At 42.6% G+C, this 25,946-nt stretch overlaps 1 protein-coding gene across 2 annotated transcripts in view; it reads right to left on the reverse strand.

The window, feature by feature from the left end:
• Window positions 1-285: 285 nt before the first annotated feature.
• SFXN1 (sideroflexin 1) overlaps window positions 286-25,946 on the reverse strand; it is a 61,958-nt gene continuing 36,297 nt past the window's right edge. The window contains exons 3-12 of one of the 2 annotated variants that reach the window (XM_010808808.4): window positions 21,739-21,909; window positions 20,729-20,827; window positions 19,193-19,268; window positions 18,538-18,623; window positions 17,185-17,312; window positions 14,025-14,074; window positions 7,464-7,485; window positions 6,497-6,546; window positions 6,043-6,090; window positions 286-2,684 (exon numbers count right to left, since the gene is read on the reverse strand). In XM_010808808.4, the coding sequence (XP_010807110.1) occupies window positions 2,622-2,684; window positions 6,043-6,090; window positions 6,497-6,546; window positions 7,464-7,485; window positions 14,025-14,074; window positions 17,185-17,312; window positions 18,538-18,623; window positions 19,193-19,268; window positions 20,729-20,827; window positions 21,739-21,909 (793 nt within the window). In that variant the 3' untranslated portion in view covers window positions 286-2,621. The remainder of the gene's footprint in view (window positions 2,685-6,042; window positions 6,091-6,496; window positions 6,547-7,463; window positions 7,486-14,024; window positions 14,075-17,184; window positions 17,313-18,537; window positions 18,624-19,192; window positions 19,269-20,728; window positions 20,828-21,738; window positions 21,910-25,946) is intronic. The other variant, NM_001015574.1, reaches the window with a different exon arrangement.

A 25,946-nucleotide genomic window follows, 5' to 3' on the forward strand; every position in this document is an offset into this window, starting at 1 on the left:
ACCTCAGCATCACGTGCAAGGGTGTTAGTCACCAAGGCCAAAGGCAGAATCTCATCCCCCTGTGTCATAATGCATGTTCCTGGAATTTACACTGTGGGGCTCATGGCGGGTGCTGGGTGCCTCTGTGGGGTTCAAGAAAGTGGAAAACTGGTAGCCAAAACTAGAAATGTATTACCTGATTAATAAGGAGTTACTGGCAGTACCCAGTATGAAGTCTGAATGAAAGGTACCGTTGACTATAACATAAAAACTGCTTCGTCCTTTACATACAAATAAAAGAGAGGGTTTATTTTCATTCTGAGTTTATTTAACATTTCATCTGGTTGAAATGAAATAATACACGGACTCCAACACTGGCTAGACACTGTGCTAATACTGAAATAAAAGCTGCCAGTCAGCTCATACTTATAATTCGTTATGTTACCCAAAATATTAATAACTATTTACCTTTACAAGCTTATTGCACTTCATGTGAACTTTTCTCCAGAAAAGGTATTCCTAAGAGATCAGCAAAGACTGCCAACCTTGGTTCATTTTGTTCCTTTTGATAAACCATGATTCAACTCTACAGTTAGTATTTCTCTATAAAAGCATCAAAAATCAGCAGATAACACTTTAAAAGACACATCTCCAGGCTCATGGTCCCTTCTGTCATGAGGCTCTGGCCGTCTCATCCTGGTGTGCATTAAACGTTTGGTTAGTTTGCCAATCTTCCAACCAGTCATTCAATTTCCAGTGAAGGTTAAGACTAACGTGGAGCTGCCAGTTATCCAAGGCTAAGAATTGTGAGGTTAGTGGGGGCGGGGGGTGGGGGGTGGAGGCTTCAGGGCCTTGAATGTGAAAGTGTTAGTCACTCAGTCGTGTCTGATTCTGTGCGACTCCATGCACTGCAGCCCGCCAGGCTCCTCTGTCCATGGGATTCTCCAGGCAAGAGTACTGGAGTGGGTTGCCATTGCCTTCTCCAGGGGATCTTCCTGACCCAGGGATCAAGCCCAAGCCTCCTGCATTGCAGGCAGACTCTTTGCCATCTAAGCCACTGGGGAAGCCCTTCGAGCTGCCTCAGTTTCTTGTTAAAAGTGCCCTGTAAGCACCTCGTGGAGCTCGGGCTCAAATTTCTAGCTTTTACCAATTTTTAAAGCGAAGCAAAAATGGCAACAAAAGATGTCCAAGGTCAGAATGTCACGGGGCAGCTCTTTTGCTTCAAATGGCTTAAGACAGAAAACCTCCGTGAGAGGGTTCTGGCAGCACACAGGAGGGCCCAGAGTAGCCCAGCCTCAGGCCCACTCAACGTTTCAGAGAAAAGAGAAGCACAGACACGAGGCGCACCGTTCTGCTTTTATAAGGAAATTCAGTCTGCTCACATCGCCAGCAAAAACCTGCCCAAACTAGTTTCTACGTGTGTTTCCACTTACAGGTCTCTATTACACATCGTACTGAGTGGTCTACACTTACTGAAATAACCACCTCCCATATGCCTCTGAACCTCTATAAATTACAGCATAATCTCAGTTACATTGAATATGTTACTTGTGAAACCAAGACAGGTGATGTAAACAGTGGTCCCTGGGCTGGTTATTTTCCAACAGGGTGGAATGTAATATACAAACATTCAAGTAAAATCCATTGAGTCAATGATTCACATACACATCATTTCTGTAGCTTTCTGAAAGCCAAAGAAATCTTATAGGACAAGAAAAGAGATGTAGGTAGATGAGACCATTCTCTTAATTCTAAAAAAAAAGCCAGATTCAACCCAGTCATATAGTGCTGGTTTTGAATATACTCCCCAAATTTGACATTTGTGCATTTCAGTTACTTAATTAGTTGATTTAAATGACTGAATATAAAGTCAACAAGTGCAAGGTAAGATTAACATCTTCATAAGAATACAAAACAGAGTAAATTTAAAATTCAATCAAAGAAAGCCACCAGCAATAGGAAAGCTTACAGATATTGACAGCAGCCTCCATGCATCACACTTGTCTATTACTTTGACTTTCAGGAGGTTTATGAAGGAGCTTTTATCCTACAAATCCAAAACATTCATCTTCTACTTCAGTTGCCTCCTGCCCAACGTGGGCAGAAAAGCAAACTGTCCTTAATATTTACGAGTCTTTTTTTTTTTTTTTTGTTACAGTTTAGCCTCAGGGCTTTTGAGTTTTCTCAACTCACTACTCAGCTCTCCTTGATTTGAAACAAGGGTGGGATAAAATTTCAGTATGATTTCCTTTTCACTGACTGACAATCAATATACTGAACATCTAACTCTATGCCTAGCAGTACTCTGGAAAACTCTGGGTGTGAGTCAGGACATTGTCTTTGAAAAAACAGTGACTATAAAAGCTACAGGAAGGGTGTCTGTAAATCATAGCATGATTCAAATGTAAGGGGCGGGGGCTGGCAGGTGAGGCACCTGGACCACCCCCAGGGGCTGTGGCGTAAGTAGCAGCTGGACTCTAAAGGCTTCTATGGGTCTTTAAAAGGTTTCTTCACTGAGAGAACCCAGCCGCCCAGGTTATTCCTCTCCAACTTGGGTACACCAGGCTCGCGGCAGGCAGGCTCCTCTGAAGATGCTTCTTAACCTGCTTTATAACCCCTTGTTAAAGTACACACGCCGTAATTCAGGGTAGGTCTCTCGGATCCTGGCTTGCAGCTCGGCCTCCAAGCTTGTCACAGACATGGAACTGGGAGAAGGGAGAAAATGACAGGGTCATCCCACAGATGGTGGAAATTCGAACCTGAGGAGAGGAAAGCAAGGACCCCCGTTCACCCCGACTGGTGTAAGAGCCCTGTCTGAAAAATGCTTCGTGTCCCAGGAAACTATCACTAAATAAGAAAGAAAGGGACCATCAGATCCCTTTTGATCTCTCATCTTACTGAAAGCTTTAAAAACCACTTATTGCTAGCAAGGAGGTATGGTAATCACACTCTCAGACCCTGATGTATCGGAAAGTAATCTGTGGTCAGGATACTTCCTAAGAGAAATAACATAAATGTTCACAATTCATGAGAAAAAGACACATGCATTCAGTGGAATTTTTAGCACTAAAAATTCACTTGCATTAATGTGCTTCTGTCCACTGTATAATGATATATATTCTGAACTTTTAGAAAATATGAAAATATATGAGAAAAAACATCTCTTGTAGTCACACTACTGAGAAGGACCACTGTAAGTCTTTGCTTTGTGCATGTAAAAAATGTACCTGAATGTTTTAAGTTGCTCAGTCGTGTCCGACTCTTTGCGACCCCATGGACTGTAGCCTACCAGGCTCCTCTGTCCATGGGATTTTCCAGGCAATAGTACTGGAGTGGATTGCCATTTCCTTCTCCAGGGGATCTTCCGGACCCAGGGATCGAACCCGGGTCTCCCACATTGTAGACAGACGCTTGACCGTCTGAGCCACCAGGGAAGTCCATGTATTAAAGCTTATTTTTTCATTATGAATGCATACTTAATATATAAGAGGATGAAGAAAAACTGGCCAGCAAAACTGTTGACTTTCTGTTATGGAAAGCTCATTTGCCCCTTTCCTATTTGCCCATTTCTGTTCCCCTCTAATCTTAATAGTAATGAGATCACCAGGCAATTTAACCTAACTCCTGACTTATGCTGTCCTGAATAACCTGTTCTTTTCCTAGATAGAAAGAAGAATGAAGAATTAAGCAGTTAAAAAAAAATGACGAGCTCTCTATCCCCAACACCCACCCCCTACTCTGCCCCCTGCCAAGCAATCTGCAGGCAGATCATTCGGGCAAGACAACATCTGAAGACACAGTAGGTGGTTCGTTGAGATTCTTTCCCCTCCCCTTTTTTTTCCTTTAAAAACTGTCATGATTGACAGAGAAGGAGAAATATCGTATGACATCCCTTATATGTGGAATCTAAAAAGAAACGATACAAATGAATTTGCTTAAAAAACAGGAGCAGACTCACAGACTTAGAGAAAAAACCTACGGTTGCTGGGGGGAAGGATGGGGAGAAGGGATAGTTAAGAGAGTATGGGATGGACACGTACACTCCGCTATATTTAAAATGGATAACCAACAAGGTCTTACTGTATAGCATAGGGAACTCTGCTCAACGTTATATGGCAGCCTGGATGGGAGGGGAGTTTGGGAGAGAATGGATACATGTATGTGTATGGCTGAGTCCCTTTGCTCTTCACCTGAAACTCTCAACTTTGCTAACTGGCTACACTCCAACACAAAAATTAAAAGTTGTTTTTTTTTTTTTTTTAAATAAAAGGTATTACATGAAACAAAAAAAAAAAAGTGTCACAACTGAGCAAAATCTTTGGAGTTGGTCTCTGGACATGAGTTCACCTTCTCCCTGAGTAAAGCATCTTTCCTTTCTACTGACACCTGTGTCTTGAATTACTGGCTTCTGAGCTGCAAGCTGCTGAACTTGGGTTTGGTAACACTAGGAATTAGTTTCTTAAGAATTATTCTTTACTTGAGTGGGCTTCCCTGGTGGCTCAGTCAGTAAAGAATCCATCTGCAATGGAGATCCCTGGGTCAGGAAGATCCCCTGGAGAAGGAAATGGCAACACGCTCCAGTGTTGCCCGGCGAATTCCATGGACAGAGGAGCCTGGCAGACTACAGTCCATGTGGTAGCAAGATTTAAACAGGACTTAGTGAGTAAACCACCACCACCATGGTTGAGATGTGGTAAACTAAGAGGTAAAAAGATAGGATATAGATTTATAGACATAATGCAAAAAAAAGAAAAATTATGAATATAGAAAAAAACAGTGGCTGTTTTTTTTCTTCTATATAGGGAGACCTTGGGTAATTTTAAAATAATGTTGCTAATGGCAATGATAATGGCTATGACTTAGTGCTTAATTTTTGGGTCAGACATTATGCATTTTTAACCCTTATAAAACCTTGGAAAGTTAAGTATTATCTTAATTTTACAGATAAGGAAACCAGAGGTGCAGCTGAGATTTGAAGTTAGATCCTTCTCGACCCAAACGCCATGCTCCTAAGTCACAGAGTGTAAGGCCAAGTGCTGAACACTGATATTCCAGTACCGCAGACTAAGGAAACAAACCTTCCTTACCCGAAGCCCTGAGATTCTGGGGTTCGCCCAATTAAACAGTGCTCCTCTTCAGCAAATTCATCTGTATTGGGCTTCCCAACAGGTTCTGAAGCTCCTGCCCTCTCCAAGCGGGGCTTAACTATGGGCGTCAAGGTGATAAAGGTTCCCTCTCCTTGAAATTTAAGTCCCCAGCTAACAACAGTGGGGGTCAGAGACAAGCAAAAGACCAGATAAAAGACGGATGTCTCATCAGATGGGGAACCTGATGAAGTCAGTTCTAGAAGAGACTGCCGCGTCCCAAAGCCACTGGAAAGCCTCGGGTGTTAAAGGCCATCTGTGCGGGGCCTGTCGGCCCATGAAGGACAAGACAAAGGCAGGACTGGAAGCAGAATCCCAGCAACGAAGCACAGCGCTGCCCCTCTGCACCTGGGCATTAGACAGAAAAAGGCTGAAGCCTCAGATCTATGCCTATTTAATGCCGGTTAATCCTGTTCTTACATCAAAGGCAGGATTCAAGGGCAACTTGTGATGAAAGATATATGCACAATAAGGCTTTTAAGGAAAAAAGGAAAAAAAACTCAAGTAGGAAGAAGGAAAGCCAATATACCAACCAAAGTTAAGTACATACAGTTGCTCTCCCTGGGGCTGGAACTTAAATTCTAATATTTCTGCCTTATAGATGCCTTTGCCAATGGACTGGACATCAGTGGATCATATTTAAACTTTTACAAGAGCAAACTGGCACCAGAGTTAACCTGGGTCTTACACAAGAATAAAGCATTTTCAAATGTAATCATAGCAAGTAGCAAAGAGCTGGGCAAAGAGAGTTTTGATATTAAATAGATGTGCATTTAATTTCTGCCTCTCTCTTCCTTTTAGAGACTCTGCTTCCTTATCTTTTTGAGACTCAACTTTCCTCCTAGTGAAATGAACCTGTGTCTGCAACTTGTTTTTAGGTTAAAACGCATGATCATTCTGAAGAGTAACAAATACATACCTTTTCTGCGGAAACAGAGCACAGCACAGAGGCGTAGCAAACACCAAGCTTAAAGAAAAATGAAAAAGACACATCAGAGCACTTTTAAAAATGGTCTACTTTTCAGACTTTTCCTATTCTACTTTGATAACAATCCCCTTTCTTTCTTTTTGGTATTATACTGCCAACTCAAAAATATGTCCTGTTTGTGTAATTGTACTACTAAGGGCTGCCAAAATAATTTTAAAAAGGGAAAAAATCAAACAGATAAAAGGAGTTTTAAAAAGAATCACACAAGTAGCTCCAAATGTTGCAGGTTTCTCTAAAGGCAGTTTCTTTCTAGCTAATGACTGGGACCAGATGTTCTGAGATGGTCTCATTTTTCAAAATGCATGTCCCATATTAGCCCTCACTTTCATATGCTGTATATTAATCTTAAAAAAGGAAAGAATGACATTGAAGTAATTCTACTCACCAAAAGCCAACTATTCCAACTTGAACAGGTGCACTCATCCATGGGAACCTCTGGGTAAAGAAATAAACTATTTTGAATACTTTTTATACAGGCTCTCAGAGACAGTTTTCTCTGCTGGTTAATTGGAAGGAGCATGGCCACGTTACAAGATGCAGCTGGGATGCGATTAGCGAGGTGTGGGGGTACCACTGCAACGGCTCGTTAGTCCTGACTTCCTGCAGCCCTCGGAGATCTGGCCACAATGCACATGCAAGGGTCAGGCGGCTTCTCATATTCCTCCCTTGCACTTAGAATCAGAGAGATGCCTGCTTGTAAATGGGAACTAGAGAAAGTGTTATCGCTTGACTATCATTTGTCTCCTGGCTGGGGAGGAGTGTGGTTCCAAAGCCAGAAAACTAACAAACCTGTATTCAAATCTCTGTCCTTCCAGTTCACCCCCACTGTGGGCAAAGGGAGGCAGAGTCCACCCAGCCCAAGCTCTGGTTCCTTTTCTGCAGAATGTAGATCCCAACAGGTTCCTAAAAACATGTGCACGAAGATACGCCAGATAACATTTATCAAGCACCTAGCGCTGTGCCTGGAATGTTCAGAAACCCAAAGGCATCGCTGCCCTGCTCCTGCCCCCAACCCTGCACCTCTCCTGCCTTGGTTTTAGTTGCTGTCAGTATGGTTAGAATAATTGCTAGCATAACAAATTCTTGACTGCCACTTTTTCGTTAATGGAAATGAATGAGTTGGTTGGTCTTTTGGAGGGTATGTGCTATTAGATTTTTAGCTTTCAAAAGGGAATTTTTATAAGCGCATAATATGCAATATAAAGAGCAACGAGATATATAGATTATGTAAGTAAGGCCACTGAAAGAGCTGCCACCAAGTTGCCAACTAGTTGTAATGAAATCAGCCAGAGTCAACACAAGTGGTTAATTAAAAGATCAGGATCCCAAGGGGGCTTGTGTGAGAGGCGTACCCTGGTCTCTGAGAAGGCTCCTCTGGCGAAAAGGTACATCCCGGGGGTTAAGGGAGAGAAAGGGAGAGATGTCAGCAAGCAGAGACAGGCCCACAGAGCTCGCGTAGATGGGCCCCGCCCCTCAAGGGATGGCAGGAGAAGGAAATACTGCATCAGGGGCAGCTGGCTCCGAATGATGCTGCATGATTTTCATAAGGAGATGGTAAATCGTCTTCCTTCTTTCCCAGTCATGTATCATCAGTCTGGGAGCACAGACTTGACGATGGGAAGGCAAGCTAAGAACTGAATAACATCTTGCTGGAAGATTGACCCACAAGAGCCCATGAGAGCAGCCTCTTCTTCTCAAGTGGACTCTTGAATAGGCGTGTGTAATCTCAACAATGGGTGTGCACAAACCAAAGGCTGATGGAGGCTCGTGCAGAGGGTTTTGTTGGAAGGGTTCTCAGTAACCGCAAGGATTCCGGCCAATTCTGATCTCTCTCATGAAGCTCAACCTGTATGTCATCCCCGTTCCCAACTCCTTTCCAGCACCCCCTCCCGCCTCATTCACCCCTACTTCAAACAGAACTTGGTCTGAGATTTTAAAAGTGAGCTGAGGATGTTTGGGTTTTCCCCTAAATAATCACAGAACTTGAGGGAGAGACATAGCATAGAATTGTGGAAACAGGATATTTTAAATGAATTACAGACAGTAATCACAAGTTTAAAAAGATACATATCTAATGAAGTAAAAGCTCAAAAAGTTAGTATGAGTAAATTCTTTCTGTTTCCAATGATCTTTACTCTTTACTTCATACTGTATATGAAATACAAATTGCACATACTCACCATGCAGAAGTTTTGACACATGTATTCAGCTGTGAGGCCATTGTCACAATCAAGGTAATTAAACATTAGTCGTTATCATCCTTGTTTTGTTTCTTGTGCCCTGGGCCATTCCACCATCTTTCCTAAACCCTACTATACCCATTCCCTGGCCACCTCTGATCTACTTTCTGTCATTGTACACTAGTTTATGATTTCTAGGATTTTATATACAGTATCTATTCTTTCGTATAATTATTTTGAGATTTACTCATGCTGTTGTGTATGTGCATGGTTCGGGGCTTTTTATTGCTGGGTTAGGTACTCCATGGTGTGAATGGAATTTGATAATCCATTTTCCTGTTTATGAACATTTGGACTGTTTCCAGTTTGGGGCTATTGCAAATAAAGCTGCTTTAAATACCTGCCTTTTATGGACATACATTTTCATTTCTTCTAGGTAAATACTTAGGAGTGTAATGGCTGGATTGCAGGGTAAGGATATGTTTAACTTAAACTGCCAAACTATTCTCCAAAGACTCTTCAGAGTCCCTTGGATTCCAAGGAGATCAAACCAGTCAATCTTATCAGAAATCACCCTTGAATATTCATTGGACTGATGCTGAAGCTGAAGTTCCAATAATTTGGCCACCTGATGAGAAGAGCCGACTCACTGGAAAAGACTCTGATGCTGGGAAAGATTGAGAGCAGGAGGAGAAGAGGATGGCAGAGGATGAGATGCTTGGATGGCATCACTGACTCAATGGACATGAGTTTGAGCAAGCTCCAGGAGAGAGTGAAGGATAGGGAAGCTTGGTGTGCTGCAATCCCTGGAGCTGCGAAGGGTTGGACGTAACTTAGAGAATGAACAACAAGAACAACAAAGTCTTTGGCTCCTTTTCCATTCCTACCGGTAGGGAATGAGAGTTTCAGGTCCGCTAGCTACATCCTTACTATGGCCCAACGCTTATTATGTCAGTCTTGTCAATTGTAGCCATTCCAATAGGTGTTTAAAGGTAGCTAATGTGGTTTTTAAACTGAATTTCCCCAATGACTAAAGATACTGAGCATCTTTATATGTGATATTATTTGATTTCTATGTATACTTGGTGAAATATCTGTTCAAACCTTTCGCCCTTTAAAAAAAACACTGAGTTGTTTTCCTGAATAAGTGTATCTTTTGGATACAAGTCTTTTATCAGACACATACTTTGCATAAATTTTCTCCAGTCTGTTCCCTGTCTTTTCATTCTCTTTATAGTGTTCAAAACATAGAATTTTAACATTTTGAGGAAGCCCAATTTGTCCATTTTTTTCTTTTATGGACTGTGCTTTTGGTGTTAAGTCTAAGAAATCTTTGCTTAACTCCAGATCTCAAAGATGTTCTATTTTCTCCTAGAAGTGTGACAATTGTAGACTTTTACACTTAGATTCTATGAACCACTGGGAGTTGATATGTGTATGTGTGTATGCCACCAATTCCCTACACATGGCCCACATCCCAGGCAACCTGACCATACACAGGCCTCCCACCTCTGTGCCCTTTCTGTGCTTCTGCAGTGCCTGTGCCCCCGGCCAGCCATCTTCAGGGGTCTCCGCTCACCTGCGGCAGCTGGGGGAGAACTCCCCTATGCTCCCACCATGCCCCACACTCTTACTCACCATGCACTGGACCATGTCCTGTGCCCTCCCCGCCACCACCCCATGTGGTTCTGAGAGCACGGCCCAAGCCCTATTTCTAAGATAATGGCACCCAGCACACTGCTTGGCGTGCAGTAGGCGTTCACCAAAGGGCTGCTGCATCAAACGAGTGAACAAATAAATGCTGTCGTCACACTCCATCAGCAGACAATCCTTAAAGTCTACTGAGTAGACAGAGCCGTCCACCTTTCTTAAAGAAAATATAAATGAACAAGAACTTCAGGAATGAGGAGCTCTTATCTGACCCAATTCATGTCAACTTTGTTCTCAATGAAAAGTGCCAGCCAGGTAAAGAGGCCACAGGAGCGATTCTTCAAGAACACTGTTGGGTGAAGCACCAGCTTTTAAGCAGTGAACTTCCGGTTTACTGCAAAGATTTCAGTGAGTCACCTGCCCACAGCTGATGCTTTTTGCTAGCACTCCGTTTGGAAAAAGACAGGGCGTGGGGGGAAGGATGAGTCATGCCAAATGCTCCCCAAGCTCACGGGTTAAAAAAGCCAAGAACATTCAATTCCTTTCATGTTTGCAGAGGAGTTTGGTCACATCCAAGGTGAAAGCCCCGAGAAGCACATCCTTGCAGGGAGGCACATCTGGCTGCTGGAGCTGTGGGAACAGAGGGCCGACCGACCCAGGCAGACGTGGCCGCCCACACAGACCTGATGCACAGCTGAAGAAATGATCTCTGGGCCTTTGTAAACAGGGCTCAGAAAAGCCTCCCTTTCAAAATAGTGTGTGAACGTGCTTTGCAGATGGAAATGTATGGATACAAATATAAGCTGCCTCCACCTCCGCTTTCACAATGGCCATACTATCGGTGAAGTCCTACAGTCCTTGCCACGTGGGCAAAAATGCAATATTCTGATGTAACAACAACCCTGAATGTAGGGGTGGGATGTACGTCTGAGGAGCTCAACATTTAACCATAGCTTTTTCAAAACATCATCCTCCAAGGAGGTCTGAATCAGTTTAGCAGCAGCCAGACCCTTGACAGCTAGTGAGGCCCTTGGACGGATCCATGAGCTGCTCTGACCGCCTCCCCGCCCTGCCACCTGGCTTCTGATGCCAGCAGCCTCCTCCGGCCCTGTGTGAGGCCCTTCAGGGGGGAAGTGGGGCAGGCAGAGGGGAAGCAAGGTGGCACACCTCCAAATTATTGTTGAAGGGTGCAGTTCCAAGCAAAGCCGAAAACCACAAACCAGAGAGGAAGGACAAGGGACGAAAACACAATAGTTATTCATTTTTCGTGTGAAAAACCCTAGGGCCATGTGGGAGTAGTGGCTAACTGGTTAACCAGCAACAATTTGCTGGTTGCTTCATGGAAGAAAACACCAGGCTGTATCTGAAGCAGTTTCTGTCTGTCCCAGCAGGAAAATGATGCAATATGCCCAACTCTGTCTCCTGGCCAGTGTCTGTTGCTGAGATATTAGAGTAACGGCAGCAACTTTCCCAATGACACCGAGACCCCAGGAGTTCAAGGCCATGACAGTTAGCAGAAGAAAAGGCCAAGTTCACATCACTGCTTTCTCTGGTGACCTAACTTCAGCATGAACGTAGGTCTGCATGCAGACTCTCTCAGAGAATTTCTGGAATCCCAGGCCCACATTAGCACCCACGTGTGCTCAATACCCACAGCCAGGAATGAGACGCCCAGGGAGTAATGTCCCAGCAGCAGTGGCAGATGGCCAGATTCGGAGCCTCGCTGCGGAGTTGGGCTGCTGACACCCCTCTGCTAACTGGGTGCTGGGTGGTGTTGGGGAGGCCGAGAGAAAGGACTGGGAAAGCTTTGATGGTGGGGATACTGCCACTGAAGGTGGTCTCCCCACTGCATTCACAGGTGCTGATTCACGACAATCATATACTATTGGTGGAATGACTCACACTTAGTATTCCTTTCCTGCAGAAGTTTACTTTTATGTCAGACAACAGGATGAGGTGACTGTCTCCAAGCCTTGTATCCACTCGGAAATCTGATCTTGCTTTAAAAGTCTGATTTTGCTTAAAGTCGGCAGGAGGGGGAGGTTGGATTTATTATTATTATTTTTTTATTCTCTGTTGCCCCTGAAGTTGGCATGCCAATACCTTAAGAAATTAATAATCAGGAAAATCCAAAGGTTGCCTGGGTCAACGTATGGCCTTGCAGAAGGACTATAATCCTAATGTCTTATCAGATCAAGAGCTAGCAGTGAAGAACACAGTGTATCAATTCCATATTTGTAAAGTCAAGGAGCCACTGGATGTTCCACTTCCTCCCAGCATCCCGGAGGATAAGGCTGATGGCCCCTCTCTAAGTTCATTTGACAGGTTCTCTCCTTCAGAGCCTAAACCACTTCCCATAAGGAAAGCAGGGATAGATAGAGAAAGGAACATCAATTTTTTTTTTTTATTTAGATTATCCGAAAATAAATGAGACATCAAAGTTGGTGAGTTTTAGATGTTTACATAATTTAGTAGTTTCCAGATCTAGTCAGCGTTCTAGTACATACACCAATTCCTTGGCAGCTTTAAAGAGTTCATCTGTTTACATAATATGGTAGCTTCAAGATCTAGTCCCTGTTCCAGCACACACACTAATCCCTGAGCAGCTTTAAAGAATTCATCGTTTCTAAATTCTGCAGAGGAAAGAGACTTCAGCAAAGCCTTTTCATGAATCCTCAAGTAAGAGCTTATCAAAGTAGGTAAGATGTCAAATGAGGTCACCTTTACATTTTGGTCTTCACTAATAGCTTTACTGGTTAAATCAATGAAACTGTTTTATATTTTTGTTTAATCTTATACTTAAGACTGTAGAAATCCACCAGATGGATAGAGACTCAGCAGGCATGTGAGAATGCTGCCTCCTGGGGGTGGTCCAGGGGTCTGTGGACCTCCCGGGATGCTCGGAGGAGAATAGCTCGATCACTACAGAGACACTGCAACACGCCATCCCACTATTCACATCGACGTGCGAGACTGCTAGAGGAAGAAGCTCCGAGAATATAATTTGCTCACGTACCCGAAGCTCCCAGGAGAGAATGAGCGGGCTGCCGAGGAGAGGGCCCTCTTTCTGACTCTCACACGGGGTTGGTACATCCAACATGCCAGTCAAATGAGGCATTCAATACTATTGACTTTTCAAAGCATACTTTCTTGGCTTATCGTCTGAGAATGTAATTGTATTGAAAGTATTTGGTGTTGGCCTTAATTTTCCCCTCTGGAGCCCATAGGGTGAATAGACGTTAATGAACATTGACCTGTCGGACATTTAGAATTTTCCTAATCACAGAAATCATTCAGAAAGCGTCAGGCCTATGAATCATGTCCTTCTTTCAAAGTCTGGTAGTGTTCCCTCACTGTGACGGTTCACCCTGAGACAGCTGCAGTGTTTACAACACGCCTGCTCCCCCAGCCAGGAGCTGGAGCCCTTCCTCCCGAAGAAGCAACGGTGTCAGATTCCAAGCACAGCAGGAACCAGAGGAGCTACCCCATCCGTCTCTTCCCTACCTGTTACAGGAAACTGGAAAGCTAAGGTGAAGCATAAATACAACTTCATTTGAATCCTGGAAACCACAAGAATGCAGACAATGCACAGAGGTTTCTCAGTTACAGTTTCATCCTGGAATATCTTCAGACCCTGAGGGGAGGCGGCTGATAGACTGATGGATTACTAGAGATGATTACCACAGAAAAATCCATCTAGGCACTAATTCAGTATTCTGTGAAGCTGCTACTCCCAATTATTCTTTCCTTTCAGATAGTATGTACACAGACTTACAAACAAATCATTCCAAATTCATACCCTCCCTTCATTATTACTTAGCTAGGGATCTGACTGATAACTAAGATAAGCCTGTACTTGGGTTATGGCCGCTCAAGAGGAGTGGGCAGCATTCAACAAATGAAAGATTTATGAGAGCTTTTTCAAATATTTCTCATTAGAAATAAAATATTTCATCAAGTGTCCAATTGCCACTGGCCTTCAAATTCTTTACTCCCTATCCAGGTGGGAAATAGTCTGTATAGCTTGAAGTCTGAAGACAAATTGTAAGGATTGAGACAAGGATAAACAGAACTGGGACTTACCTTGAGAAAGGCTTTCTTTTCCAGAGTATTCATGATAAATGGAGGGATGGCTGGAAGTAAAGATAGACCCGCTTAAATCTTGGATAATGTCTATTTTCAGCTCACTTTTTTTTTCTCAACAGTTTCACGAAAGGCTTATATTACTTGCAGACTAGTTTCACACTGGCAGAGTAAAAGCCATTGCAATATTCTTTAAAATATCTTAGCATTAAAAAAACTCCCACTGTTTCTATTTGTTAAAGTTTTGAAAAATAACACAATGCTCTATGCCCACTAGAAAATTTTATGATTTTGATGAGAACTTTAACATTAAATATGCAACAATGCAAGCATCAGGAACTTTCCCCTTCTGTACCAATGATACAAATGCGGGCTTCCCCGGGTGTCCATCCCTGTGGAGTACAGTATAAAAATTCCTGCCTTGAGTCACACAGACCACTTGTTAGCTGGGTGATCCAGAAAATGTTACCTCCCTGCTCTGAGCCTTGGTTTTCTGCTTTCCTCATCTATATAATGGGATAACTGTACCAAACTAGCCCGGACGATAAGCTGCAATGATGCACGTAACCATCAGAGAGCACAGTTCATTTACTCATGATTCAGACTCAACTATCCATCAGACTAAACTGTCACAGCTATTCCAATATGTCAATCACCTTTAGAGATGTTGCTGGGATAGGAAGACTGTCTCTTCTCCCAGGACTACTGTTTCAGATAACCAAGCCACTGGAAACAAAGCTGTTGGGATGCCTGAACTCCAAAGAGGAGCCTTGTATTTCAAAATGGGAGAGAGCAAAACCAAAAGCCTACCCAGGGTAGAAGCTGCAGTGGCCAGCTTGGTCTCATAAAATCTGGAGACCTGGGCTCAGCAGGCGTACCAGGGCAGCCTCCTCAGCTCCCCACAGGTCAGTGACAACGTGCTGGTCCCTGACTCAGGGGACTCTCGGCCTGCATTTCATGACTGTGGTTTCCTCAGTTGACCCACCCCTACAGTGCATGCACACTGCTGTCGCACGAGGATGTCTTTGTTAAATCACTTAACGGTGGTTAATCAGTTCAGTTCAGTTCAGTCTTTCAGTCGTGTCCAACTCTACGACCCCATGGACTGCAGCACGCCAGGCTTCCCTGTACTTCATTCTATCCCGGAGCTTGCTCAAACTCATGTCCATTGAGTCAGTGATGCCATCCAACCATCTCATCCTCCATTGTCCCCTTCTCCTCCTGCCCTCAATCTTTCCCAGAATCAGAGTCTTTTCCAATGAGTCAGCTCTTCACATCAGATGACCAAAGTATTGGAGTTTCAGCTTCAGCATCAGTTCTTCCAATGAATATTCGGGACTGATTTCCTTTAGGATGGACTGGTTGGATCTCCTTGCTGTCCAAGGGACTCTCAAGAGTCTTTTCCACATCACAGTTCAAAAGCATCAATTCTTTAGTGCTCAGCTTTCTTTATGGTCCAACTCTCACATCGATAAATGACTACTGGAAAAACCATAGCTTTGACTAGATGGACCTTTGTCCGCAAAGTAACGTCTCTGCTTTTTAATCAGATAACCAATTAGCTGGAGTGCCAGTAGCTGGAAAGGAAGAAAGTTTTCTTTGTTTAAATTGTTTGTTCACTCCTACTTGTGAGGAATGCTGATGAGCGTTCTCAGTGACAAAAGGAATTCAAACAAAAACACATCACTGGGAAAACCTAACAGCACTCAAGTAAGTGTGCTTCCTTTGAGAGCTTAGTAAATAGCCAAGGGCTGTTTGCACTCAATTTAGACAAGGAAATCGAAGATACTCATTTCTGTTTCCTTTTTTCTTTAAAGAGTACCGTACTCTCGGGCCCTCTGGTTTCTGAGAACCTTCTTAAGAGTCCTGGTCTGAGTGTAGCTGAAGAAGCTTTAGGAGTAGATCAGAGATTCTCAGAGGAACTAAGTTATAACAGAGATTTTCTGCATTTCATCATGCTGAGTCCAAGTCTAACGGACAAAACTGAGTCCATACTGGCAGCCATCTTATTCACAGTTGTTGGAATTAACCCAACTTGGTTTGTGTTCCAATGGTTTCCAATTGATACAAATAAATCCTCAGTATAAGTTATTCTTATTCACGAACTGTTAGAAGTTTCTTGTCAAGATTGACTAAGACCCAATTCTTTCTCTTCCGATCCTCATCACCCGTACTGTGAACTGCCCTGGTCCACCCACCATCCTGACCCGTCTCCCATCACCAGTCTTGGTTCCTCTTCAGCTGACTCTCAACATGGCACCCAGAGTCATGCAGTTAAAGCCCGAATTGGGTTATTATTACTACTGCCCTGCTCAAAACCCTGCATGGCCTCCCACCCCTTGGACTAAAGCCAGGGCTCCAAATGCCTGCAGAGCCATCCGCGCTCTGCCCACGTCAACCTGGCTCCCCTGTCTACTGTTCCTGCCCCCTTTTCTCTCCCCACGCAGCCCTGTGATGCTTCCAAGCCACCAGGCATTCCTCAGCCATCTCTTGCTGTTCCATCTGCCCCAGAAGATGCATGCCTGGAACCACCCTCCCCCTTATCTGCCCAATCTACTCCTGTCACCAAGCAGGACCTCTGGGGTCTTCCTGGGACAGACCCCGTCCCCCACATCCTCTGCTGCAGCTCCTCTCTGAAGCACCCAGATAACAGTATCTCAGGACGATCATGAGCACACAGCCCCAGACTGTCCGGTGCCCAAGGACTTGTGCTGTTAAGCTCCTTGTTACCTTACCATCAACCAATCAGAGAACTGTGCATGAGCCAATCACCCCGCGGCATTCACTCCCCATCGTGTGGCCTTTAAGAATGCTTTGTTTTTAAATGCTTTGGGGTTTTTTGGGGGGGCATGAGCCACGTTGCCCTTGCACAGCCCTGCAATAGATCTTCCTCTTCTCCAAACTCTGTCGTTTGGCCTCACTGCACACACGGACTTGTGTTTGATAAAACGTCTACTCCAAGATCCCCACACTCTGTATCCCCTGAGCCCTTATAACCATCCCACAGATTACATATCTGACTTATTTGGTCAGTTTTCTGCCTCCACCACCAGAGGCCGCCTCAGGGAGGGATCCTTCATGGTTGGTGCTCACTGGCACACCAACGCTTGTTCAACCGAGACCTGCCAAGTACATGAACAGGTGCCAAGGTTCTCCTCACCCATGCCAGGGGCTGCCATCAGGATCCTGGAGACAACCACTTGCGTGATGGCTTGTTTGGCAGCGTTTGCCGACTCGCCCAGGCGGTTCCCGTTCTCATCTGTGACAGGAATGCCAACTTTGAGTTCCCTGGAGAGCAAGACACATGCAAAGTTCATACACAGACGGTTCATGGAACAGCTGGAAACAGTACTTACGCTGTGAAAGATCAAGTCCCTACTTAATCCAAAAATGCACTCCAGGGTCATTTTTGGCCCTAATAAGCCTTATTTTTAAATGCCATGAACAAGCTTAATCCTTGTGGGATAGACACAAAAAGGAAACAACACTAGCAAACTTTGTAAAAAAATAAGAAAAAGGTAGCATTTTGAATAACAATAGAACTCAAAGGATGAACAGGTAACTTAAAGAAATTCAGGCAAGGCTTAACTGGGGCTCCTGCTGCAGCAGTGGAGAGCGAAAACAAGTAACAGCTTCCTTTTCTAGCTTGCTGGCTGGCTGGGGGCTTGCTTGCTCCCTCGGTTGGGGGCCAGCTTGTTCCTTATAGTGGTGAGGGCAGGGGTGTGTCCAGGCGTCCAGCAGGACGGCGGCTGAGGCATTTTGCCCAGTCCTTAGGTTGCGTGCGCAGGGGCCTGCCCCAGCCCCCTGCTTTTGCTCCAGGCTCTTCAAAAGTGGGAGCTGCCTTTTTTGGTCTCTTTATGTCTTTTCTCCAGAATATGCCCTAACAATGAAGCCTTGCCTGAATTTCTAAAAAAAGGAAAATAGAGAGATACAATTCACAGCATCATTAAGTAAGCTAACAATACTGATAAAGCAGCCACAAGAACAGGCACTACTGAATATTTAACTACGGTCACTAATGCTATATTTATCGCTCCTCTGTTACCCTGTTTTTCGTTATCCATTCCAAAATGCTTTTTTTTTTTTCATTCTTCCTTCTCCTTTAATTTTTGCCAGTACTAAAAAATACTTCCAAAGATATAGATTAATCTTATCTTAAACCCTAAAAGAAAATCTGGGTGGGGGAAGAACCTATTTTATAGAATAAGCTTTCCAGGCACAGACATAAGTCTGAGATCTATTTTTTTAAACTCTGTATCATACAGAAGTAGAAAGACTAGTCCAAATCCCATATGCTCATCAGTCCACTTTAATAATCAGCAACTCAGAGCTGACCCTGTTTCATCAATGGACCCATCCTCACCCCTGTTACCAGATTACATGAAAGCAAATCTCACATAATTTCATCTGCAAATATTAAAACAAAAGTTGTTAAAGTTTCAACAAAGCAATTTATTAGAAGAGATCCTACTGTCAAGCAAAAGTCCTCTCTAGGAGGGCATGTTAACCTTACCTTTGTCTCATTAACGGAATATTAATGCAATTAGCCGCAGCTACCGCAGCGAAGGGAACAAAACGTCCTATGAGCGGAGAGACATGCTGCAGAAAAGATAATTCCAAAAGCAAGATCTTATTTTTTCTACAGTACTGAATGCAAATACTTATTTCTTCTCAAAAACCACTACCAACACAGAGTCCTACTTGTATAGAAACGCAGGCCAAAAGTGTGCTCAAAACTTGTTTCCTAGAGGTTATTTTTATATTGCCAGCCTGGGCATCCTAGGACCAGGTGGACATCCGTATTTTGATGGCTGCATGTGGATGATGGAGCAGGGGTTTTGAAGTCCCAAAGTCTTGGGTTTAGATGCTGACTCCTCCACTCTTCAGAGGTGTGCCCCAAGGCACCCTGCCCAGCGCCCAGCCTTGGTGGGCCGTGTGGGTGGTAGGGAAGCATTTAGCACTTAATACGCAGTGTCAGGTACAAACAAGTGTCTTGGCAAATGTTATTAGTGATGATATAATCTTTTTAAAAAAACAAAATACAGTTGAAGATGATGACTACAGTATTCATCAGACTTGAACTATTTTGAGAAATAACAGAGAGACTTCGAGCCAGGTAGGTGAGAACAAATTAAGACGCTTTACTATGGAGACAATAATCTGAATACCTTGGTTAATGCGTTGAGTCCTAGAGCTGTTGCTACAGCACCTGTTGTTGCAGAAACGTAAGCTGTTCCCAGTTCACTGAAAAGAAGGAAAATAGTACAAAAACAATGAGTGTATGTCAGAAAACTCAAGTCTGACATTTTGGGAAGAAATGAAGAAGATTAAGAATAGAGATTCCATAAAATATAACACAAATGAACTCATTGAAGAGACAGGAACACGCTCAGGAGAAGAGCCTCGTGGCTGCCAGGCCGGAAGAGGGGAGGGAGCAACACAGTGGGGGGCTGGGTTTAGCGGATGCAAGCCGTTGTATATAGAATGGATAAACAGCAATGTCCTCCTGAACAGCACAGGGAACTCCAGTCGACACCCTGTGACAGACTACAGTGGAAGCGAATGTGAAAAAGAGTGTGCATTTTAACTGAATCACTTTGTTGCATAGTAGAAACTAAAACACTGTAAATCAACCATACTTCAATAAAATAAATTTAAAAAAAGATTCATCAATGATATATTCAGCTCTGCCAGCAGAGCTACTCATACAAAAAGGAAGCAGACCCATATAAAAATGGCATTCTTCACATATAACCTAAATACCACGCCAAACAAGTAGACATGGAGAATATGTATGTCTCGGGGAGGGGAAGAAAGGAAGCTGTGACTGGGCAGGAAGCTACAGATGTGGGGAAATTCATATTAACTTAAATGTTTGTAGCATATGGACTTATATAAAAAATACTTCTCAAAATATCGCTATATATACTGAAAGTAAAAATGCAGTGCAGCCATTCTTAAAATGACATCTTACTGTATAAAAATACTAAAAATCTTATCCTCAAAATACAAGTAAGCCCAAGCAGTTCTCTATTATTTTTAAATAAATTTTTATTCAAGAATTGGATGAAATGAAGGTGTGATCAGCACTGCTGGGTTGCAGATTTCAGTATTCTTTGTTCCCTAGGATGATAATAGAAGAATACAGATGATCAAACTCAATTTAAGAGTTAAAACAAAACCAAAAATTCTTTGAAGTGTTATATCAGTTAGGCTCAAAGTTTTGGTTAACTAATCACTTTAGCTTGCCTGAACATTTTTTCACAGGAGGCAAAATTTTAAATCCATTCACTTTCTTTCAGGCTCCAGAGACGTCCTATTTTAAAGACAAATCAGATATAAAATCCCCTGCATTTCTGCAGAGACCCCCACTGCTGATGCTGCTATCTGTGTAACCCACAAGGCCTGCCCCGAGCTGCCTGCTGTGTGATCCATGGGGGTGAAGGGGATGTGCTCCCGGTGCGGGAGCCCTGCCTTCCTACCAGCGTCACTAACAGCACAGATGATGTCTGAGAAGGCAGGCTGTGGAAACTGGTGTTTAGGCAGAAAGGGAGGAAAAGACACACTACTGAGATACAGGCTCCCTAAGATTCCGAACCATATAAACGATCTGTACAAATATACTTTTTCACCAGGAGGGCATCACCACTGGATCAAATGAACACCAGAGGAATGCAGAGGCTGGTTAACGCTTCCAGTCTTACTTGACAGTGAGGGGAGCATCTCCACTTCTGTTGGTGTAGTTGACCACGGCATTGAAGGACTGGTTGATCCACTGCCAGAAAAGCACTGCTGGAGTGGTCCTGAAATAGAGAGATCCGTCACACACCCACCGCCGCCTGGGATCTAGCCTTCTGACGACGTGAGCGCCGGGAACCAGACGGGAGACGGACTGGAGCACGGAGAGCGCTGGGCCCAGGACTGGATGCTCTGCGTCAGAGGCTGAGGACCAGTGGAGCTGGGCAGGGTTTTATCCTCTCTGATTCTCAGTTTGCTCATTCATGAACTATGGATAGCAACAAGCTTAAGAGGGCTAGGGCAGTGGTCCTTAACCTTTATGGTACCAGGGACGGTTTCATGGAAGGCAATTTTTCTACGGACTGCAGTGGGGGATGGTTTTGGGATGATTCAGGCTCATTACATTTATTGCACACGTTGTTTCTATTATTATTACATTAATTCCACCTCAGATCATCAGGCATTAGATCCTGGAGGATGGGATCGCTGGGTTAAGGTGAAGATGGAGTTAAATCTTGTCTTAAACTTGTAAGGGAGCCCAGCAAAGAGCAGGCACTCAATTGCTGTGATTAACGTCAGGTCCCTTCTCTTACAGAAAGAAGCTATCTGCAGGCTAAGTATTTCTCATCCCCCCTCATTCCACATATAAGCCTAGGTGTTTACACCTACATACATACTTATACCTATATTATACGAATCGATTACAAAGAGACTCTGCTTAGAGGCTTTCTAAACGTTCTTTCTCATTTTCTTTTGAGTCTAAGATTTAGGGAGAAATTCAACCTCTTTTTGGGCAACAAGGAGAGTTCTATTCAACAGAAGGAAAAGGTAAAACAACCTCCCAGGATTGTAACTTTTATACAAAATGAAACTCCACATGAAATGACATTTATTTCAATACAACCATTCAAGTACAAAAATGTGCTTTAAGCTCCTGGAATATAAAACAAAGTGTTGTGACACTGCCGGAACTTACCTATAAAATGTCATCATGCAGCCGGTGATGGTCATGTTCATTGGGACTTGAGCTGACATTCTTCCGATTAAAATCATCTTTTCACCAGTGTCAGGATGAAACGCTGAATCATAGATGTACTTTGCTCTCCATAATTCATTTTCTGTGAGACCTGAAGGAATGATTCCTTGCCTAGGAAAACAGCAAAAGCAACACAGCAATTGTTCATTCCAAGTCTCTCACCAGTGCTACCTAGAACATCTCTGTCTGGGTAGAGTGAAAAATCGAACTGTCATAAAGTCAGGGAAATTCCAATAATACAATGGACAGTATACACTTAAAATGAGCATTTTAAACCCACAAATCTCAACTTATCTATAATTTGGAAAAACAAAAATTTGTGTATAATAGGGAACTATTCAACTTTGAAATATTCTTTGTTTTAAATGACATTTTAAAATGTGCTTTGAACTCTGTAAACTCTAAGATATTTTTACCTCATTAGACAAAGGCTGTGGCAATCAAGAACATGAAGTCATTCTTAAACCTGTATTTTGAAAACCTAGACTAGAAAGGTTCATTATATTTCCTTATCAAAGAAATACATATTCCTTGCAAGAAATTTAGAAAACACAGAAATTCATTAGCATAACTAAAACCATTCGAGCTTTCCCTGATTCACAGCCACTGGTAATGCTTACTGAATACCCTTTCAGGTTTTTCTAGATGGATGTATATGATGCATTTATCACCTTTTTAATCAATGCTATTTTGTAAACCTTTGTCTGTATCTTCATATATTCTATATCATCTATACTGGGTTGAATACTTTTCCCCCCAAAATTCACACTCACATGGAACTTCAGAATATGACCTTATTTGTAAACAGGGCTGTTAATTATGTAGTTAAGATGAGGTCATGCTGGATTGCGGGGAAGGGGGTGCAAGTTCAATGACTGATGTCTTTGTAAGACCAAGCGCAGCCACATAAAGAAGGGTATGTGATGAGGGAGACAGAGATTTGAGAGGCATGGCTACAAGCCTAGGGCTTCCAGACGCTGGAAGAGATAAAGAAGGATCTGCCCTAGGGCTGTCAGAGGGAGCCCCGCAAACACCTTGATTTCAGACCATACATTTCCATTATTTTAAGTCACTCAGTTTTGTGGTCATTGTTAAGGCAGCCATAGAAATCCTAATCCCTGCTGTAGGACACTGCAACTGCATTTAACATTTTCCACTGGTAAAGGATGAGGAAGTAAACATCCTTATAAATAAAACTTTCCCCACATCCAAGATTACTTAGAAACGAGTATATTCTCTGAGATAAAAACTATGTAAAACATTAAAACTAAATATTTTATTCTTTTTCTCGACTTGAGTATGTCCCTTTTCTTAACCTCTGCAGCGGTCCCATCGTCATTATCTAAGTAGCCTGTTGCACTCTTTATACAATGTGGATAATTTTGTTCAGTTAGGTTATCTGCTGTCATGAAAATTTTTATTATTATGCATTCAGGTCACGGGGTTGCAAAGAGCTGGACATGACCCAGCACAGCACAGGAAGAAAATAAGGCTCTGCCCAGAAAGGTGTGACCCATTGTAGGGTTATAGGTATGTTTACAGACACTTCTTGCATTTTCTTAATAGTCTTTTTGTTTGTTTTGTCACTTAAAGTTTTCAATAGATTTGGAATTTACCTTAAGATACAAATACGAGAAATTGCTTAACTTCTGTTTCCAGTTGGCTGGTCTTCCATTCCAATATGAAGATTTCAATGTTATCTTTATCACCAGTCGAGCTTTTACGAACGTTAGGCTTGCTTTCCGGCCGTTCCACAGTAATCCCCTCATCTTGTGGTGTCGAAGCCACTATTGCAATCGATGGTTTATTTTTTTAATTACTTTTTTAATGGAATATAGTTGATTTATGACGTGTTAGCTGCCACTGTATGACAGTCCACTTCATGTCTCATGCAGCAGTGATCCTTCACTCCATTCCTCTTCCGCTTTTTCAAAACTGCCTTAGCTATTATTTTGTTAATTTTATAGGTGATCACAATTGTATTTTGACCAGAACTGTATTAATCTGGAGAGAACTGAAACCTCTGTAACATATCCAGGCCTACCACATATTCTTCCAGTTATTCAAAGGACTTCTTTTAAAGACGACGCCCAGCGTCTTGCGCTTGCCTCACATTGATGAATTCTCTTTTTGGCCATTCTTGTAGGCATAAAGTGGTATTTGTCGTTTTTGTTTTTTACTTTAGACTTTCTAGTATATACTCTCTTTTTTCTTCCAGTTTTGTTGAGATATAGTTCACATACAGCACTATGTAAGTTTAAGATGTTCAAAATAATGACTTGACTTACATACATCATGAAATGATCAGCATAATAGTTGTTTAGCGAACATTCATATATACAGATACAAAATTAAAGAAATAGAAAAAGATTCTTGTGATCAGTACTCAGAATGTACTCTTTAAACAATTTTTATATATAATGTATAGAAGTGTTAATTTTATTTATCATGTTGTATATCATATCTCAAGTACTTATCTTGTAACTGGAAGTTTGTATCTTTTGACTGCTTTTATCCACTTCCTCTCCTTTACCCACTGCCTCTGGTAACCACAAATCTGAGCTCTTTTCCATGAGTTTGTTTTTGCAGGATAGCTGACCTACAACTCTGTGTGAGCTTCTGGTACACACCATAGTAATTCAGTACTTCTGTACATTTCAAAATTATAAGTCTAGCTGCCATTTGCCACCTTACAAAGATATTCAAATTATAATTCTTGACATATCCCCACAATGTACATTTCATACCTGTGACTCATTTCTTTTGAAATTAGAAAAGACCCTGATGCTGTGAAAGACTGAGGACAGGAGGAGGAGAAGGCAACAGAGGATGAGACGGTTGGATGGCCTCCCCAGCTCAATGGACATGAGTTTGATCAAGCTCTGGGAGATGGTGAAGGACAGGGAAGACCAGCATGCTGCAGCCCTTTGGGTCACAAAGAGTTGGACACGACTAAGTGACTGAACAACGATGACAATTCAGTAAGTGGGAGTTTGTACCAGTTGGGAGTTAATCCCCTTCACTTATCCCTCTCCTCTCCACAACCTCCTCTCTAACAACCACCTGTCTGTTCTCTGTACCTGTGAATTTGTGTCCGTTTTGTTTGTTCATTTGTTTCATTTTTTAGATTCCAAAAAATTGTTGTTTTGAAGCGTCGTCTTCTCTTATTCTACACAAGTAAAATCATACAGTATTTGTCTTTCTCTGTCTGACTTGTTTCATTTAGCATAACACACCCAAGTCCAGCTGTGTTCTCAGAAATGACAAGATTTCATTCTTTTTTTTTTATGGCTGAGTAATATAGTTTTTACATATCTATATTTATCACAACTTCTTATCCATTCATCTATTGATTGGTACTTAGATTGCTTCCATATCTTGGCTGTTGTAAACAATGCTGCAATAAACATAGGTGTACATATATCTTTTTTTGAAAACCCAGGAGTAGAACTGATGTATGTATGTATTGGGTTGGTGCAAAAGTAATTATGGTTTTGCGCTGATGAATTTTGCCATTTGATACTGGAATACATACTTAAATAAATGTGGTTATGTTATACATCATTTTAATGTGCATTCCTTGCTTTATCGTTTTTTGCTAATGACTTATTTAGTTCAGTTCAGTAGCTCAGTCGTGTCTGACTCTTTGTGATCACATGGACTGCAGCACGCCAGGCTTTCCTGTACATCACCAACTCCTGGAGCTTACTCACACTCATGTCCATCGAGTCAGTGATGCCATACAACCAACTCATCCTCCTGACTTCAACCTTTCCCAGCAACAGGGTCTTTTCAAATGAGTCAGTTCTTCACATCAGGTGGCCAAAGTATTGAAGCTTCAGCTTCAACATCAGTCCTTCCAATGAATATTCAGGACTGATTTCTTTTAGGATTGACTAGTTGGATCTCCTTGTAGTCCAAGTGACTCTCAAGAGTCTTCTCCAACACCACAGTTCAAAAGCATCAATTCTTCACCACTCAGCTTTCTTTATGGTCCAACTCTCACATCCATACATGACTATTAGAAAAATCATAGCTTTGACTAGGCAGACTTTTGTTGGCAAAGTAATGTCTCTGCTTTTTAACATGCTGTCTAGGTTGGTCATAACTTTTCTTCCAAGGAGCAAGTGTCTTTTAATTTCATGGCT

The sequence above is a fragment of the Bos taurus genome, chromosome 10 (assembly GCF_002263795.3).
Source record: "Bos taurus isolate L1 Dominette 01449 registration number 42190680 breed Hereford chromosome 10, ARS-UCD2.0, whole genome shotgun sequence".
Classification (NCBI taxonomy): domain Eukaryota; kingdom Metazoa; phylum Chordata; class Mammalia; order Artiodactyla; family Bovidae; genus Bos; species Bos taurus.